We start from the raw sequence: 19,411 nt of genomic DNA, 5'->3' as shown, positions 1-19,411 counted from the left end.
AAAAAAAGAAGAAGAAGGAGAAGATGCCCGGAGTTCCCGTCGTGGCGCAGTGGTTAACAAGTCCGACTAGAAACCATGAGGTTGCGGGTTTGATCCCTGGCCTTGCTCAGTGGGTTAAGGATCCAGCGTTGCCCTGAGCTATGGTGTAGGTTGCAGACAAGGCTCGGATCCCGCCGCGTGGCTGTGGCTCTGGTGTAGGCTGGTGGTTGCAGCTCCGATTGGACCCCTAGCCTGGGAACCTCCATATGCCCTGGAAGCCACCCTAGAAAAGGCAAAAAGACCAAAAAAAAAAAAAAGATGCCTATTTTTTTCTGAGGCCAAGCCTGAGCCTGCTGCCTTCCTTTTCCCGGGCAGACAGAAATGATGCTGATCAGTGAGAATCCAGGTGCATCCAGGAAGCATGCAGCATTGACACCTGGATCCAAATTTATACCACCTCATGGTAGCTCTGCTGTTTCTGTTGCTGCTGGGGTGGAGGGGCATGATTTCTGCCTTTCTGAGCAAAAGATGCAGTGGACCATAGAAAGCATCATTGCCTTCCCAGCCCTCCCACACAAAGAGCCTGCATACTCACCCCTACACAAACCCTTAAAGACATATGCACACCGTTGAAATGAAGAGGAGCATCTACCTCTGTGTTTTCTGTATCTTCTCTAATAAAGCAGAGGCAGCTGTTCAAGCTCAGGGTCATGGTCGAGCATCCCTGAAAATGTGTGTCTGGAAACAGAGTCTCTACCCCGTTCCCTCCCGCTCATGCAGATGAGCAAGCGGACAAGCCTCAGTGTTTTCGGGAGACCAGCATGCATCTTGGCAGTCAGTCTTCTAAAATTAGTTGGGAGTTTTCCCCCAGAGTGTCCCGACACTAGATTAATTTTCTGAACACTTGCCACTGCCGTTTGGTAGAAATGGCCAGCGAACCTCAGGTGATACCCTGTCTCCAGCACCTCACTGTTGGCAACTCTAAAGAGTTCAGGAATGCAGTGGCAGGCTCTATTACAGTTTCCAGTGTTGGTCTGCCCCGTAATTCCAACAATGCACGGTTCTCAGAAAATAGCTGGGGCCAGGGCCAGCACAGGGGCGGGGGGTGGGGTACTTAACTAGCAAAAAGTACAATGCTGCCCCAAAGAAACAGCCGCCCCTTTTTTTTACCTTCAATTCTCCTGCCCCTCATAATCACCCTTGGCAAGAGTGGGCTTTTTAAAGATACTGCTGGTAGCATCACTAGATTCTTGAGTAGTGGGCAAAGGGGAGTGAGGATTTCTAGGCTGTGATGCAATCACACACTCAGGACACCCCAGAAACCTCCATTTTGTCATTCGAAAGAGGACAGGCTCTTGGCTTTTTTCCCCTGCTCTGGCAGTGAAGCAATAAGAAATGGCCTGCACTTTATTTATTTATTTTTTTTTTTTTTTTTTTTTTTTTTTTGCCTTTTCTAGGGCCACTCCCGTGGCATATGGAGGTTCCCAGGCTAGGGGTCCAATCGGAGCTGCAGCCACCAGCCTACACCAGAGCCACAGCCACACGGATCCAGCCTTGTCTGCAACTTACGCCACAGCTCACGGCAACACCCGATCCCCAACCCACTGAGCAAGGCCAGGGATCGAACCTGCAACCTCATGGTTCCTAGTCAGATTCGTTAACCACTGCACCATAATGGGAACTCCCCTTTTTTTTTTTTTTCTTTTTGTCCTTTTTGTTTTTTTGCCTTTTCTAGGGCCACTCCCGCGGCATATGGAGGTTCCCAGGCTAGGGGTCAAATCAGAGCTGTAGCCACCAGCCTACTCCAGGGCCACAGCAATGTGGGATCCGAGCCCCATCTGTGACCTACACCACAGCCCACAGCAATGCCAGATCGTTAACCCACTAAGCAAGGCCAGGGATAGAACCCATAACCCATGGCTCCTGGTCAGACTCGTTAACCACTGCGCCACGATGGGAACTCCAAGAAACGGCCTGCACTTTAAACTATGCCCTAAAGAAAAGACCTGCTGCTAATTATGATATTTGTAATATCAACAGTTAGGTCAACACAAGCTCTAAGTGTTACTCTCTACTGAGCATTTACAAGGTGCCAAGTTCTATGCTTCAGTCTTTGCCTTTATCATTTCATTTAACTCCTCTGACACCAGTATAAAGTATTGCCATCATCCCTGCTAAGTCATTCATTCAGCAAACATTGATTGCTGTCTCTTATGTCCCAGCTATTATTCTAGACACTGAGGATACCTCTGTGAACAAAAGAGGCAAAAATCCTAGCCTTTGTGCAGATGGCCTTCTATTAGGTAGGACAATAAATGAGATTCATTAGCAAGATAGATTGCTTTACAAATGGGGGTGAAAGGTGAGTCTCCCAGCTCAAGGTCACAGGCAACAAGAGGCAGATCTAGGTTTTAATCTCAGAGCTCCCTGACTCCAAACCAGGTTCAGGTTTTTCCCCTTGATTTGCAAAAGGCTTCCAGGGGTTTAGTCCAGGCTGCCGTAGCTCTCTTAATGGTCTCTTGAGCCAAGCAGGATGTCTCCCTTCTCTGGCTTTCCTTGTCATCTGTCTGCATTTACATGCAGCCGTTTGGTGTTTTCACTTGCATTCCCATCTGGGTGTTGTCCTCTCTGCTTTTCTAAGGTGTGCCCAATATTGAATGTTAAAATCCTACTTCTCTTTCCATATCCCTTCTCTAGTATTAGCCACTTATTTCTACCTCGAAATTGCTGCACATGGCAGAACATTTCTTGATGCTTTTTCAGAAAAGCCTTTTATGGTAATTATAGCTTTCTTCAAGTACATTTATGCTCCCCTTTTTACTGTACTGTAGACATTATTTTGCTCGTGCCTAATTTTTGTTAAGTCAAAAAGCCTGCCTGCCTGGTAACTGCCGATGGATTTTTTTTTTTTTTTTCAGTATTTGTAATTCTATATGTCGAAAAGCCTTGGCAACTATTCCATTTCCACTCTGCCAAAGGCATCATAGATGCTGATATCAGTAAGAAGTCATTCATTCATCCCTCCTCTGACTGCATGTTGCGTATTGGCAATCCAAGAGCAAATAAGGCAGACATGGTCTCTGCCCTGGCAGGTTTGCATCATAGCAGAAATTCCCAGAGCGCTCGGGTGGTTGTACACTGCTCACTTCTGTGAGCCCCATTCAGATGGTAGTGATGATGTGCACGTTTATTATAAGGGTTTTCCTGCAGGTGACAACGAAGTGTCTCTAGGAAGGGCTGGTGCAAGGACTAGCAAGCATCAAGGAGATGCCAGGCAGTTGTGGCTCAGTGGGGCGGATAGGATGGGAGGCGGTGGGCTAAGGTAAGGTAGAATAAGGCATCATGGGAGGTGTAGCTAGCCTCAATTTGGGAGCTTTGGGAAGGCTCACTGGAGATGACTCGGGTAAAAGATGGGTTTAAGTTAGGCAGATAGGGAAAGGTGGAATGGTTTCAGTCTGAACAAAGCCTAAAGTGATAGTGCGATAGGTTGACATGATGACAAGCTGTTCATATATGATATAGAAGCCAGGTTAGGGACTTCTGACATTACCCCCAAGGTCCATGGGAAGCTATAGAAGTGTTTTCAGCCGTGTCCAGAACAGAGAGAATTGGATGATAGTGCAAAACGGGAGGCAGGCAGGCCAGTTAGGTGGCTTTGACCAGAATGAAGTCAAGGATGAGGATGACTTGGGTTAATGTAGTAACAGTAGAGAAGGTAGGTAGGTAGTAACGCAGATTCTAGAGAAATTTAGGAGGAAGGTCAGGTAGCTTTTCTTATAGTTAAGAGGAAAAGTAGGCAAGACTTGGTTGTTGAGATGAGAGAGGTGGAAGGAGGGAGAGGGTAATTAACAGTATGCCAGCTTTTTCCATTTTAAACAGTGGGGTATGTGGAGATGACATTTATTGATCGAGAAATCCAAGTTTGGGAGGGGAAAGATGAAGAAACTGAATTTTTTTTGCGTTTGAGGTTCTCATGAGTGAACCGATGAAGATGCTCAGATACAAGTTGGAGTCCAAGTCCAGAGTTCAGAGGACTAGATTTGAAGCTTCAGGAATCCTCTGAAAGTATCAGTGTGATTGGGTTTTGTTTTGTTTTTACATCCTAATTTAAATTTCTGCCTCAGCTCTAATTTTTGTTAAGGCAAAAAGCCTGCCTACCTGGCAACTGTGCCAATGAATATTTTTTCTAGTGGTTGGAATTCGATGTGTAGAAAAGTCTTAGAAAGTCTTCCGTTTCCACTCTGCCAAAAGCATTGGAAGTAAGATAGGACCAGCCCAAGGTTTCACTGACGCCCTTAAAATTCCTCCTTGGGAAGAAGACTTGATCTTTGAGAAAGAGGTCCCACTAACTTCTCATAACTCTCAGAAGCATCTATAGACGAGGACCAGCCTGAAAAGATCTAGCACCACCTGATTTTGGCCATTCTTTTAAGCCCCTACTGTGTGCCTGACATTAGACCAGGCTTTGAGGCCCAACAGAAGCAAGGAAGTCTCAGATCTCATGCAGCTTTAGGTCAAGGGCAGGTTTCTCAACCTTGGCATTACTGCATTTGGGGCTGTGTCGTTCTTTGTGGTGGGGACTGTCCCATGCACTGTAAAGTGTTGAACATCTGACCCACCAGATGTCAGTAGCATCCTCCTCAAGATGTGATAAACAGAAGTATCTCCAGACATTGCCAAATGTTCTCTGGGGGACAAAATTGCCTCCATGGAAAATCACTGGTCAAGGTCATGATAGAAGCTTAAGTCTCCAACAGTCAGCTCTCCAACTGCACAGAGAACCAAACAGCTGTGCCAGTGGCTCAGAGAAAGGCAGGAAGAAGGAAGCAGTGGGCTAGGCAGCCTGAAATCCAGAAGACTCCATGCAGGAGACCTCCTGGATCCCCAAGTCTGAGCCCATAAGCCCAGTTCAACCCCAGTTATAGATTCCTCTCCAGAGAAAAGCCACCACCTGATACCCATTTGCCCTCCAGACTAATTACTTCCTACGTTTTGTTTTCCCTTAAGCAGAAGCTGGCTTTGCACTTTACAAACACAACGAAGCACCTCCTCAGAAGGCCACCAGCCGAATGAACTTGTGCTGGGGGGAAGCTTGGGGTTGCCTAGCAACGCCACGCACTTACCAAGGCTGCTTTCTTCCTCTTCAAGCTAAAAAGCAAAGTCCTGTCCATTAATTCCCAGCTGCCCCCAAACTTCTCAGAGATTTGCCAGCTTCCCACTGTTCGTGTTTTCATCTTCCTCAGAGGATGTGGAGAAAACCCGCTACTGTGGTCTGTTTATCTCGCTTCACTTGGTTGGAGGAGGGAGGGAAATGGAGAGAGAAAGAGAAGGAGTGGGGGTGTAAGAGCCTCATTCAGACTAGGAGCATACATATTTGAGTGTATATCTCCGACTGACATGCCAGTGTTCTTTGCAAATTTGAATTTTATGTAGTGGACGTGGGTTTCCTGCACAATGAGGCTTCTGTCGAGACTTGGGCATGATTTTAGTCAGCCTGGAGACCTCTAAGTAACTAAATAACAAAGCGCATATAATAGACACCATGCAAGGCGAACGCTGGTAGGTCTGTCATGTAGCGTATTCTCTGTGATCCATTCCCCCAAACTCGACTGGCAGAAATTGTAAAGCTGGGGGTGGCTGGAGGTTGAAGATACTCTCTTTTCCTTGAGAATCTGTGAAATGTCCCTTGAGCTTTTCCTACTGAGTTGCATTTTGTTCCTGCAGAATTACTTGTGGCATTTCTCCGACACTGGGGGAAAGGCACGGGTATTCCAGGCAGGGCTAAGGCCACCTCCTTGGTAAGGAAAGAATAGAAATGTGACCCTTGGCTTTGTAATGTGACCCTTGAGACCCCTGCAAGTCTTTTTGAGGGTATGCAAACATTGGGCCTTTGTTTGCATCCCAGATTTTTGTGCTGGGCTCTGCAGCCCAAGAAAACAGATTCCCAGGTAACTATCTCCTTGTTTCTCCTCTCCAGACAGCTCAGCTTCCTTACAGAGACTTCTGCACATTGAACTTCTCTGTGGCTTACCTAGTTCTCCCAGTTCCTAATGCATATCACATTCTGGACGGGATGAGAGGGAACAAGCATGAGTGAAACTCCTTAAGGAAATAAATTTCGGAGTTCCCGTTGTGGCTCAGTGGTTAACGAATCCGACTAGGAACCATGAGGTTGCGGGTTCGATCCCTGGCCTTGCTCAGTGGGTTAAGGATCCAGCGTTGCCATGAGCTATGGCGTAAGTTGCAGACGAGGCTCAGATCTGACGTTGCTGTGGCTGTGGTGTAGGCCAGCGGCTACAGCTCCGATTGGACCCGTAGCCTGGGAACCTCCATATGCCGCGGGAACGGCCCTAGAAAAGGCAAAAAGACAAAAAAAAAAAAAGAAGAAGATGAAGAAGAAGTAAATTTCAACTCAATTTCAAACCCTCCAGACCTTTCTTCTTAGGAGAATCTTTTAAATTCCCACCTCTACCAAGTGCACAAATTAGGTTTATTGGCATCCTTGGGGGCCTGACTCGAGAGAAGCGGGAAGGCTGTGGGGCCATGGCCTCCGGAATGCTGGAGAGAGAAGTAGGGAGAGATGCATACTTTTGATGCAGAAGATTAGGGCCAGAAAGGTTTCAAATCAGTGGCCTCTATCATTACAAAGCGCTTCATCCCCCTGCCATGGCCTGATCCACCCTGCACTTTGTGTGGTTTAAAAATAGATACAGAAAGAGATGGAGATGGTAGCAGATGTCAAGACAGAATTAGAGAGAGAGAGATTGAGGAAGGTTAAATTCATGGTCATCCGGAATATATTTAAAAGTAGTAAGAAAACATACCAGGTTGCATAACTCTGTAAATTTACTGGAAGTCATTGTGCTGTACCCTTAAAACAGGTGAATTGTATATGGTATGTAAATTGGGCCTCAATAAAGCTGTTCGAGGAAAAAAAGTGAAAACATCTCTAGGCATTCTTGCCAGCAAGTAGGTTTTGTGGGCGTGGCCACCTCCTACCAGTTCTCTGCTTCTCTCTAAGTCTTCTAAAGGGCGACAGAGGCTCTGCCAGGGAGACCCCCTACCCCCACCCCATCTCTCAGTAGTGCCCTCAGGCTCTCAGTTTTTCCCTCCGGGCTGTCTTTTCCCCCAAGCTCAGGTCAGGAGAGTTGCAGCTGCAGTCTGGGTCCTGAAGCAATTAGGGAATGAGGTAGGCATCTGATTACACACACATACACACACACACACACACACACACACACACACACTTACACCAAAAAAAGAAAAGAAAACCACAAAATAAGAATGACTTGAACCCCACCACCATTCTCCACCCCCCAAACCCCCACACATAAGCATTCCACATTCTTTTCCTGATTCATGGCACTCAGAACCTACTCCTTCCACAGCCTCCAGATCCCGCAGTATTTTTAAATCATGCCATAAATAGGTTGAGTGATGAGCAGCCAACGTTTTCAAGTGCCCCTTAAAGCTGAATACTACAAAAATATGAAAATAGCCCAGCAGGACCATCCAGTCCTTGGTCATAAGAAGCTTGTGCTAATCATATGTACATTTATCTTTAAAATTCTGAAAGATGGAGGGCACTCTGCCTCCATCCTGGGTTGAGAGGGAATTTTTTTCTCTTCTGCAGAAGGCACTTCTAAAAAAAGAAAGCAAAGATTTTTCTTGAGGTAGCATCCATCCTGAGCCACAGGGCTGGAAATAACAGCCCAGCTAGGATTGCCTTGTAAGCTCAGGGCTAGTTTAGTTTTCCGGAATGCTCCCCACTTTGGAAAGGTTGCCTCAGACCCCTTCGCACAGGTCAGTGGCATTGGGGATCCTCTGCATCTGGGACCTTGCTACGTCTTGCAACCGCATGCGTCGCCTGCTTCCCTGACTCTTCCCAAGGCAGGTACGGGCCCCACCTGAGGCTGGCCCAGCGGCTGCCCTGTGGCCTTGCTCCCCCCTTTTGCATGGCTCCCCTGCTGCCCCAGCGCGGCCTCACGTTCGTCTTTCTCATCCTCTCCATTTCTCCAACCAGATGGCTGCCCCGATTTGTGCAACGGCAACGGGAGATGCACACTGGGTCAGAACAGCTGGCAGTGTGTCTGCCAGACCGGCTGGAGAGGGCCCGGATGCAACGTTGCCATGGAAACCTCCTGCGCGGATAACAAGGATAATGAGGGAGGTGAGCAAGCGTCTTCTCATTCCCAGCCCCTCAAGAACAGAGCATTGTGTATGGACTGTCTTCGTGAGTCCTTTTCCCTGAAAGACCTCCCCTCTGCTATTGTCAGACGTTGTTGTAACATTTCCTTTGAAGCACACACAGTGGAGAACCGGCATCCTCAGGCCAACAGGGGCTCCTAGAGATGGGGGCTGGAGGTGCTGGGGTTGGATGTTGACTTTAGGTTCTCAGGTACACATCACCCTAGAACAGTGGCCAGGCCCCGGCTTTGCCTTTGGGTGACCATTCCCAAGAGCCCTGTGGGGCCGGGAGTTACAGATAAATCTCGGCTGCTGATGACAGCATGTGGTTACCCTGAGCTAAGACATTGTAAGCAGTGTGTCCTTTCATCCTTGCAGCTCCTGGAGATGTTACTTTACAGATGAGGAAACCGAGGCTGAGGGAGCAATGAAGTAACTTTTTAAAGATAACTCAGTCTCCCATAGGAAAATTGTGGCCCACAGCCAGCCATGTATCCAAAGTCCATGGTCTAACCAGTGGTTGGCAAACCACAGCCTTCAGGCCACATGGGACCCAGTGTCTGTTTTCGTACTGGCCTGCGTGCCCAAAATGGTTTTTACATTTTTAATGGCTGGGGGATCTAAAGGAGAAGAGACTGTTTTCATGACGCACAAAAACCATGTGGAATTCAGACTTCATTGCCCGTGGGTAAAGTTTTATTGGAACATGGCCTGTTCATGTATGCTTTGTCCAGAGCTGCTTTCACCCTCACAGACAGTGTTGGTTAGTTAGACAGAGGCCACGCGGCTGAGGCAAAGCCTTAAAAAGATGGATTGCTCTCTGATCCCTTATAGGAAGTGTTTGCCCACCTCTGTTCTAAACCCCTAAGCTGAATTTTCCTGTGTTATTCCCCGGCGGAGTGCTAAGTGGGTTGCAATAGCATGTGGACCATCTGATTTCCCAAGAACACAGAGTCATGGTCCCTCACATGGGTACATGTGTATGATCCACTGCCACCAAAATCACTAACTGGTCAGAACTCCCTTGAGGCAGAAGCTGTTCGGTGTATGAGAAGGCATGAGTCTCATTGCTTAGCAAAAATGCGTATTGGTTCATATGTGCTAATTCCGGAGCTCTGGGACTGTCAGTCCCTGCCCTCCTGGCCCCAAGGGGTCGGCTTCAGTGGCATCTAGAGTAAGGTACAAGCCATTCTGGTGAAGGTGGGAAGTATCAGATACACTATTTTTATTTTTCTTCATCCTACTCATGGACGTTTTGCGATTTCCATAACCCGTTATTGCAGCTGTAGCAAGTGTGTAATTTGTACATAAACAGATGTGCACACCCTGACAGGGCTACATCAGTCCAAAAAAGCTGGTAGACTTGACGCCATTTACAGACCTCCCATTCATTCATTTACCTTCCTGAAGCAAAGCCAGAATAGAAGCCACTTTAAGTCGTTTTTGAGTGAAGTAAGGCATAACTCCATAATACATATTTTTTCCCCCAGAGAGACGATCAGAATCGTACTACTTTTCCTGGGAAGGTTCACTGTTTTTGTTTCTGGTCCCTGGTGATTTCACCCAAGTGGTGGCTTACAGATCTGATCCTTCCTTTGCCAGAAAGGAGCTGCTGTCCTGGCTTCCTTTCCCTGTTGCTGGTGTCAGCAGCTGAAAGCTTAGCAGATAGCTAGAGCATTGCACCCAGGGGAGGGGGACTCAGTTTCCCTGGCCCCACCCAGAGAAAGCCAAATGCCTGGAGTGGTGGGGCTGGAGCAGGTACACAGCGAGTCCCCAGGCTGAGGCCTGCCCAAGGGGCATAGCTCAGGGTCCCTCCTGGTGGGCAGAGGCAAGGGGCATCAGAAAGGCAGGGCACAGAAGCAAATGAGGCAGCAATCATGCTAAAGACAATAGTGGCCTTGTTATGGGAACTGCTAAAGCAGCCTCCCAAGGAAGCAATTAACCCCCAAGAAAAAAAGGGAGAGGGGGCCTCTGTGTGGTGTTTATAAACAGAAACTCCCAGCTAATTTTGAGTTGCTTAGGTCAGGTAAGAGGGGTAGGCATGGATTCACTCTCACCTGGCGTAAGCAGTTCACAATTAACTGGGTTCTTTTTTTGGAGGAGATTCCTCCGTGCAGAGTAGCCTTTTTATGGTTAATTACTTCCCTAGGAGGTGCGCTCAGCACTTTGCTGTTTATTGATAAATATTAAAGCTGTTCCTCATCAACTCCGGATCCAGTCCTGCCGCATGCTAATTATATCACTGTTTCATGGGGCTGGGGCTGGGGCTGGGGGTGGGCGTTCCGCCCCAGGCTCTGTCCTGCCTTGCCAGTTCTCAGGAAGAGCTGCGTGGGTGTCTACACGTGGCAGTGGCGGGGTCAGACGGAGGAGGTGCCCAGGCCTGGGGAGCAGCTGCAGTGAACACATTTGTTATAAGCCTCATGAATGGGGAAAATAATAGAGCGCTCTTCCAAAGCGAGCTGGAAGAGAGGCAAATCATTTTTTCATCTAGGAACATGCTCCTTTTTTTTTTTTTTAATCTTCATTTAATAGATTTTTTATTTTAAACTGAGATAAATATAGATCTAGATGGTCGAAGCCTGTATCAGCCTTTTTTCCACCTGAGTTCCTCTATGAGAGAAAGACGCTCTGGTGCCTAGAGCTGCTCATAGTTCAAAGCTTCAGCTTACAGCAACCCCACCACCACCTCCGGAGGACACACAGACTGCTAAGCACTACCCCCATGTCTGATTCTGGAGGTCTGGGGTCCAGGCAAGAATTTGAATCACTAGTAAATTTCCAGGGGCTGCTTTCAGAACCACTGACCTAAGACCTCCATTATATGGAATGAATTAATGCATCTCCCCGATGCATCTAGAATGGTACAAACTATCATCCTTGGAAAACTTGGGAAATTCTTCCCTCCAGTGTTTTCTGGATTCCATGGTGCTGAGATGAGAAACCTTATTGGGAAACATGGTCTTCAAATATGCCCCCAAAACAATGTATAGATTCCTACCTTCTCGCTCCCATCCCTTCCAAAGTCTCCCAACATCCCCAGCCATGTGACCATGCACTTAACCTCAGGGAGCCTTGACTGACCCCGAGGGGACAAGCTTCACCTGCCACGACCCCTAAGAAGTGGGAGAAATGGTTCAGACAGATGTGCCAGCGAGCAGACTGTCTCTTTTAATAGTGAGAGATCTTTACTTGAACTGCTCACCCCAATTTGAAAATAAGAAGAGACTCAAAGAAATATTTTTGCTTACCAAAGACAAATACCAGCTCATTAAAGTCTGAGGATACACACAACATGCCCGTCGAGTGACAGGCGGGTAATATTTAATTATCACCACCAAGACAGAGGTGTGAGATTCCGTTCATCACAGCCAGGGGCAGGAGAAAGGGTGTGGATTTCCTCTCAACGTGGGGGCGTCGAGGTGGGGAGGCAGTGGTGGACCGGCTGGCCTGGAAAGACAGCCCTTACTCCTTTCCTATACCCCTTTATCACTCCAAACGTGGAATCAGGAGCCCCAGCCTGCTGTCTGCGGAAAGCCCAGCTCCCATCATGGCAAGCCAGCCTGGAAGCCTGTCTGATGGAATCCTGTCCTGTCAGATGCCAGGTTCACTTGGCAGGCAGAAGCCAGGACGGGGAGGGGAGAGCCTTCTCAAGCCGAGCTTGTTCACAAGCCACCATGCCCCACGTCCTTCCTGACCACAATAAGGACTTGTCTTTGTTTCCCTCCATGCTGCTTCATCACAGGTCTGAGGATTAGGGGCTTTGCTCCTTCACCTGTCACCTCCCTGATTTCTGAATAGGTGACACCATACTGTCATAGGGTTAAAAGCCCGGGCCAGGCAGCAGAGGGATGGCCAGTCTCTGGATCCAAGTCGGTATACCCCCCAGACTGTCAGTTTCCTTGTCTGTAAAACAAGCCAGGTAGTGCCACCTCCGTTAGCAGGTGTGACGTCTCCGTGAGAAAACGTGTGTTATAGGTCTTACAAGGTGCCTGGCTCCTAGGACACCCTCTGTGTTGGCCCTTGTGAATGTCATTAGCGTTGATGATGTTGTTTTTGTCTAGAATGAGTCCTGAATCCACAGAGGTGGAGCCTAATCCATCATTTTCCCATAGTTCATCACCACTGAGGTTCTAACCAGGGCTCGTCAGATTTCAGCGTTGCGTGACTGCACCGGAGAACTGGTTTCAAATTTAGATTTGTGGGCCCCCGCCTTGGAGAAGGTGATTTGTTAAGTCAGAGATGGCATCTCAGAATCTGAATTTTTACCAAGCACCCCAGAGGATTCTGACGCAAGTGGTCTACAGACCACATTTTGGGGAAAATATATGTAAATAATGGTTTCCCTACATGGGCTGACCCAGTCCAGTGGTGCCTGTTTCCTAAACACCTAGCCCTAGCATTTCCAGAATACACGAGGAGTGACGTGAAGAGAGGGGAATTTTATTTCAAGAAGTATGTAATTAGAAAAGCAAAAACACATGTTCACGTTTAGTTTCTGAGTGAATAGCTGAAGTGGGTTTTCAGAAGCGATCACCATTCCTGGTTGGGGAAGTAACCAGTGTTCGTTTCGAAATTTTAAGCGCCTTTAGATTCTCCATCGTCAGGCTGTGACTCCATCCATCTATCCATCCATCAGCTATTCATTCTTGGTTTAACAAACATTTGTGGACAGTTTAGTAAATGTCAGACACTGAAAATAGGCCTTTGGGAATATGAAGATGAACACGACACGTGTGCGCAAAGAGCTCCCGTCCGTCCGAAGAGACAGATGTTTAGCCGTGGCAGCATTATTCCTGCAGTCCAGCATGTGAGGCAGACGGCGTGAAAGACCTTCCTTCATCAGGAGCTTAGAGAAGGGGTATCGCGGACCGTGGGCGTGGACCACTAGATAGAAAAGCAAGCCCATCACAGCACTGAGCCCAGGGTCTTCAGCCTGTTTCCTTGCTCCCCTCAAACCCACAGGCCAGTGTGATCAGAACCCCTAGGAGGGGCCCCTCCATCCACCAGCAGCACTGACATTTCTCTCCCTAAATGAAGGACTTCAGTCAGGCTCCCGTTCAGAATAGTATTCCCCAGCCCACCTCCATGTGTGAAGCTTGGTTCCTTGTCTCTGCCTTGGGTTAAGAGGTGTGGATGCTGGCCTGAGCTCAAGGCTTTACAGCCAGGTCTAAATGGGGAGAAATAACGCTGGAGTGTGACCCAAGTTCTTGGAACAGACAAATCCCACCCCTCACCTGCTGCCTCCTCCCCTTCTCTCCCCATCCCATACCACCCAGACTGATCTGCCATGATTCAGGGATGCTTATTCTGGCATTTATCTCAACTGTTAATTAATAACTCACCTTGTCGGTGCATTTAGCAGAGCCAAGCCTGGGACCTCAGGGATTCTGGGAGAGCTCTGGTTTACAAGTCAAATAGTTTTGTTTCTTCCTCCAGTGAGAGAGAAAGCTTGGGGAACCCATTGTAAATGCTGTGATGAGTGTGTGCAAATTATGTTTATGGATCGTTTGGGTGGGGGGCAGCTTCAGTGCGCAACACTGCTCTATTAATTGGGTTGGATAAGGATTCCCTTGCAGTCCAAAGACCTTGTGACAAATGTAACTGTAGCCAGAAACAATTAGCTCCCAGAGAGGAACGCAATATATTTGATGCTTAGAAGGCAAACTTGGCCTAGAGGCCACTCCAGCTGGCCAGGCACTGGAGCTCTCTTTTTAGGGAAGGAAGTAGAACTAGCCCCAACGCAACTCCTAGAGGACCATGTGGCAATAGGGGTCTGAAATTATTCTGGATCTTCCAGTTGAGATAAGATCTTTGGAGTTCCCATTGTGGCTCAGCGGGTTAAGAACCCAGCTAGTCTCCATGAGGCTGTAGATTCAATCCCTGGCCTTGCTCAGTGGGTTAAGGATCCAGCGTTGCTACAAGCTGCAGTGTAGGTCACAGATGCGGCTCAGATCCTGCATTGCTGTGGCAGTGGCAGTGACAGGAAGCTGTAGCTCCAATTCGACCCCTAGCCTGGAAGTCCCATATGCCACAGATACAGCCCTCAAAAAAAGCAAAGAAAGAAAGTGGGGGGTGAGGGGGGATGGAGAAAAGATCTTTGGCTTTCTGGGCACATTTGACTAGAGAATCTTCTATTTAGGAAACTGAGAGTTGGGGGTCCATTTTCTGTTTTTCTATTGAGGTTGAAAAAAAAAAGATGGAATCCATTCTCCACGGCCTATAAAACATATAATCAGTAAGATTTCAAGAGCCCTGAGGTGGGCTTTGTAGACACCTGGATAACAGGAATAGGAAGCCACCAAGGGCTCTCTGCTGCTGCTTCTGGTCCTGTTCTCTGTGTCTCCACCCAGCAGCCAGAGGGATTGTTTTAAATTGTAAATTGGATGATGCCATGCCCTCAAAGGGCTTCTCCTGTAGTTAGAATCAAAGTCAAAAGTTTTGACTTGGGGGAGTTCCCATCGTGGCGCAGTGGTTAACGAATCCGACTAGGAACCATGAGGTTGCGGGTTCGGTCCCTGCCCTTGCTCAGTGGGTTAAGGACCAGGCGTTGCCTTGAGCTGTGGTGTAGGTTGCAGATGCGGCTCGGATCCCGCGTTGCTGTGGCTCTGGCATAGGCCGGTGGCTACATTTCCGACTGGACCCCTAGCCTGGGAACCTCCATATGCCACGAGAGCGGTCCAAGAAATAGCCAAAAAAAAAAAAAAAAAAAGTTTGGACTTGGCCTCTTGGCCTGGAGGGCCTGCTCTAATGGTCCCTTCCTTCTCTCTCATCATCCTGGTGGCCTCTCTAGCAGCCCTCTGGCCCACCTTCTAGACCTTCCACAGGCTAATCTTGGTCCCCTTCAGAGCCTTTGCTGGTCCAGGGCCAGCAGCCAGTGCTCTGCCCTGGGCAGTTTGCATGACTGGCCTCTTCTGCTCCTTCTTAGGTTTCAGCTCAACGGCCCTAAAGAGGCCTCCTGACCTGGAAGGTTCCCCTGGGTCTCTCTCCCAACACCCTTTGGTGTTAGCTTCACAGCAAATATCACACCCCTGAATCTGTCCCTGGGTTATCTCTGGCTTCTCACCAGAAACTCAAGGCCTACACGTCTATCTCATCATTGTTTTTCCGCTTCCCAGATGAGGAAACCAAAGCTCCAGAAGGTCATATTCAAAACAGGCCTTTCAGCACACCACCATGACAGAGCGGTTTTCTGCCGCAGAGCCAGCATCTTTTTTCTTCTAAAACTCTGACACGGTTTAGAAGCTCGTCCTGAGAAAGGTTCAGACACGTGTGGAATGTGTGTTGTTGCAAAAAGGTCTCAGGAAACACCGCCTCAAAGATAAAATGTTCCCCCTAGAAACCCGTTCACAGTAAATTTATTTGGCCATGGAACTGGCTGAAGAAAATAAAAAGGTTGAAAGTTCATGTGTTCACCTAACCTAGCACCTCAGGCTTCTCTAATCAAATCTTTAGCAGTGCAAATGGCCATGAAGTGTCTCTTGAAGGATTATATTTTTCCCCTGATTAGATGACAGACCAAATACGTGTCATAAAATTGTAATTAAAATACATAATCTACAAAAAAAAAAAAGGAGTTCCCATCGTGGTGCAGTGGTTAACGAATCCGACTAGGAACCATGAGCTTGAGGGTTCGATCCCTGCCCTTGCTCAGTGGGTTAAGGACCCGGCGTTGCCATGAGCTGTGGTGTAGGTTGCAGACGCGGCTCAGATCCTGCGTTGCTGTGGCTCTGGCTGGCTGGCCGGTGGCTACAGCCGATTGGACCCCTAGCCTGGGAACCTCCATATGCCACAGGAGTGGCCCTAGAAAAGACAAAAAAAAAAAAAAAGTGTTACCAATTTAAATCCCTGAAGACTTATTTTAGGGAATTTGAGGATCAAAACATAGATGAACCGACGGCAGAGGGGTAGCATTTGTATCATTCTGTCAGTGTCCTGTCTTTTTGCCTTGGCTGGAGAAACTGCCTCGATGGCAGAAATTACCCTCTTGGTTTCTGTGACCAGCATTTGAAGGAAGATTCAAGGGCCCCGATGCCATGATCAGCTCTGTTGCTCCTGCATCGCTCCCCTCGTTCGAGACCCGTGGTTCCCTATCAGGGGCAGCTTTGCTCTGCCGGGCACATTGGCAATGTCTGCAGATGGTTTTTTTTGTTGTTTTTTTGTTTTTTTTTTTTTTTGAGTCACAGCAGAGAGGAGGGGTAGGGCACTATAGCCATCATTGCAGGATGCTAAACATCCTGTAATGCCCAGGGCAGCCCCACAACAAGGCACGGCCAGCCCCAAATGTCAGTAACACCAGGACTGACAAATCTCGTGCAGACACTAACATCCCCCAGGAACAGATCTGAGGGGCTGGGCGGTGCCGGACACAGGGCGTGTCCTCTGGCTGCAAGTCAGAGGGTGTGATGGCAAAGGCCTGATGCACTGAGCACTTACCAGAGGCCAAGCCTGTGCTCAGATGTTACCACGCGGCCCAAATAAATCACGGCAATTGCGCACGAGAGCCCTCAGAGCCTCTTGCTATCCTTTGCATAGAAGCAGAAACTGAGGGCCAGAGACGTGAAGTGGCTCACCCAGGTCCCCCAGCTGAAACGTAACCAAGCCAGGATTCAGAACGCAGGTCAAGAGCCCTCCTTCCAGGCCCCTCGCAGCCCCTGAGTCTCATGTCCAGGATCAGAGTAGGGCCGATCAGACGTGCTTCACGCCCTCAGCCCCTCAGCAGCACGCGTTCCTGCAGCACTCTGAAAAACAGCATTGGCGTTGGCTTTTTGCCCTCCTCTGATTTTGGATTTGGATTTGGAGTGCATTTTTGCTGCAGAGTGCTGCTGCCCTGGAACGCCGGGGGCCAACGGGGGAAAGTGGAGCAGTTGGATTTTAAATAGCTAGGCATTCTCGCAGCACAGGGAGAGCGGCTGCCCAAGGCCTGTGCTCGTTTCTTTGACTTCCCATCTTCTCAGCCAAGAGCTCTGGGGGATTGGAGAGGGGCCAGAATTAAACGGCCAAATGTGAATCTAAAGAAAACCACGCAGGGTCCCCCAAAGCTCAGTGCCCTGTGCTTCCATCCCTCCCCATGTACCGCAAAATCCAAGCCTTTTCCAGGGAATCCCCTCCCTTTTCAATCATCAAGGTCTATCATCATTGATGCTATCGATAGTATAGTATCCTATCGATAGTATCGATAGCATAGTATCTGTAGTATCACATATATTATCCAGAGGTAGGTCCGCACACGGGGGGAAGCTATGTCTTTCAGTTATGGGTTCATAGAGTCTGGGAATGTCAGATGGAAAAAGGCTCAAGTATACAGTCCCAGCAGCTACAAAGCCCAGAGAGGGAAAGTAACTTCTTCAAGACAACCCAGCAAGGCAGGGCAGATAAGAGCCTGATTTCCTGGCTCTAAATTCAATACATGCTTCCCCCCACATGGACCTAGTCACCCTCCAGAGAATGGGTACCTGGTTTAAGCAAAGTTGTGTCTGAGACCCAGGACTTATAGACTAGGATGAGTGGAGGAGCCTGTATATCTGAGAGTCAGTGCCGCCTTTAATTTTGCACCTAGGTGAGCCTCACTCGCTGCACCCCAGTCCCCACCCTGTGCAGACCCCTTGTCATTGATGGTGATGATGGCAAACATTTCGCCCCGAGCAAGCCACACTCTTGGACAGAACCCTCCCCAAATCATTTATTCATTCAACAAATAGACGTGGAGCTTCTACTCTGTGTGAATGAATGAGACTCAGGGGTGCACAGAGAATCCAAGGTCTAGTGTGGGGGAGGCACAGTCACTACAAAGCCGTACCCTAAGGGCCCATGATAGAAGTAAGGCCAGGGGGTGATGGCAGCCCTGCAGGGGAACATCGAAGGCTCCCAGATCCCCGAAAGCTTGCATTTTGAAAGCTACTCAGGAATTGGCTCTTGAGGCAGTGGCAACTTGATTGGCACGTGAACCCTGGGGACACCTTCCCTGGCTCTATCCCATGCCACCTTTGTGCGAGTTGCCACACAGATCTGTGGATGCGCCCTTGTCTGCCCCCTTCCAATCTCCACTCCTAAAAAGAGAGATAGGCATTTGGGCAGGGAAAATGGCAAGAGTGCAAGAGGCAGCAGGCACATCTGGGAACATCTGGGAAGTCTGAGGGTGTAGAGGAGGGAGGCTGGGGAACCGGGTCTGAACAGACAGAGACAGGGCTTAGTGTGCCACGCTGGCCAGAGCGCACTTTGCCCCAAGTGTTCACCCTGCCACCCTCCACTTAGCATCTCGGTCCCCAAAATTGCAGCCACACCTCTTCCATCAGGCAGAAGGATGATGATGTATCTGCTGGAATCCTTCCTGAACACACATGCTCATAGCAGGGAAGAAAGAGGGGCCTGGCCTTATGTTTCCTTGGTGCCTATCAGGATAGAAGAGATGGTGGTGGGGCGAGAAAGAGGCTTTGGGGTCACGGAGCATTGATTCACGTCCCGGCTCCTACGCCAGTCCATAGTATGAGCAGAAGCAAGTCGTTCTTGCTCTCTGAGCCTCCGTTTTGTCCTCAACAAAGTGGGGTTAACGATGCCTCCTATTTTATGGGATACTGTGAGGCTTAGACGAGTTTGTGGGCGTAAAACACTTAACGTTTCTCATAGGTCAGTGGTCCTCTGAGTCCCTGGAAGGCATAAAGCACAGGTCAGAGGGGGCCTCACCCCCCAGAGTTTCTCATTTGATACATCTAGTAGAGGGCCCACTGATGTGCATTTCTAGCAAGCCCCCAGGTGATGGTGACACTTTGAGAACCACTGTCTTGACACAATATGTGTCCTTTTGAGGGGAGTTCAAGTGACTGCAGGGATTGACGTCTCCAGGTGTGGGGCCCTGGGCTGCTCGATGGGGGGACAAGCCAAGATGCTCTGGCTCTTGAGGCAGTGGCAACTTGATTGGTATATGAACCCTGGGGACACCTTCCCTGGCTCTGTCCCATGCCACCTTTGTGCTAGTTGCCGCACAGATTTGTGTCTGGCCCCTTCCAATCTCTACTCCTAATTACTCAGGCCCTGGTTTCTTAATAGCTTCACTCCTCCACCCATGGGCTGACTCTTGTTCTTGCAGCTTCCAGTCTATCCCACGCAGAGCCATCACAAGAAGCTTTTTCAAAGTCAGGTCGCATCACGCCCCTCCTCATATTTTCCCAGGGCATCACATCTGCCACCGGATGGCATCCAGGTGCGATGCTGGCTTTGCTTGGCATAAGCAGGCCCCTACTTCCACTCT

At 48.8% G+C, this 19,411-nt stretch overlaps 1 protein-coding gene across 1 annotated transcript in view; it reads left to right on the top strand.

Annotated features, from left to right (window-relative positions):
- Positions 1 to 19,411, top strand: part of TENM2 (teneurin transmembrane protein 2) — a 3,459,878-nt gene that overhangs the window by 3,326,046 nt on the left and 114,421 nt on the right. Inside the window, 1 exon segment of the mRNA XM_021076712.1 lies at positions 8,003 to 8,149. Coding sequence (XP_020932371.1) covers positions 8,003 to 8,149 — 147 coding nt within the window.

Source organism: Sus scrofa, chromosome 16 (assembly GCF_000003025.6).
Source record: "Sus scrofa isolate TJ Tabasco breed Duroc chromosome 16, Sscrofa11.1, whole genome shotgun sequence".
Taxonomy (NCBI): Eukaryota; Metazoa; Chordata; class Mammalia; order Artiodactyla; family Suidae; genus Sus; species Sus scrofa.
Note: the sequence above shows the minus strand (reverse complement) of the source record. Positions and strands in the feature narration are given on the sequence as shown.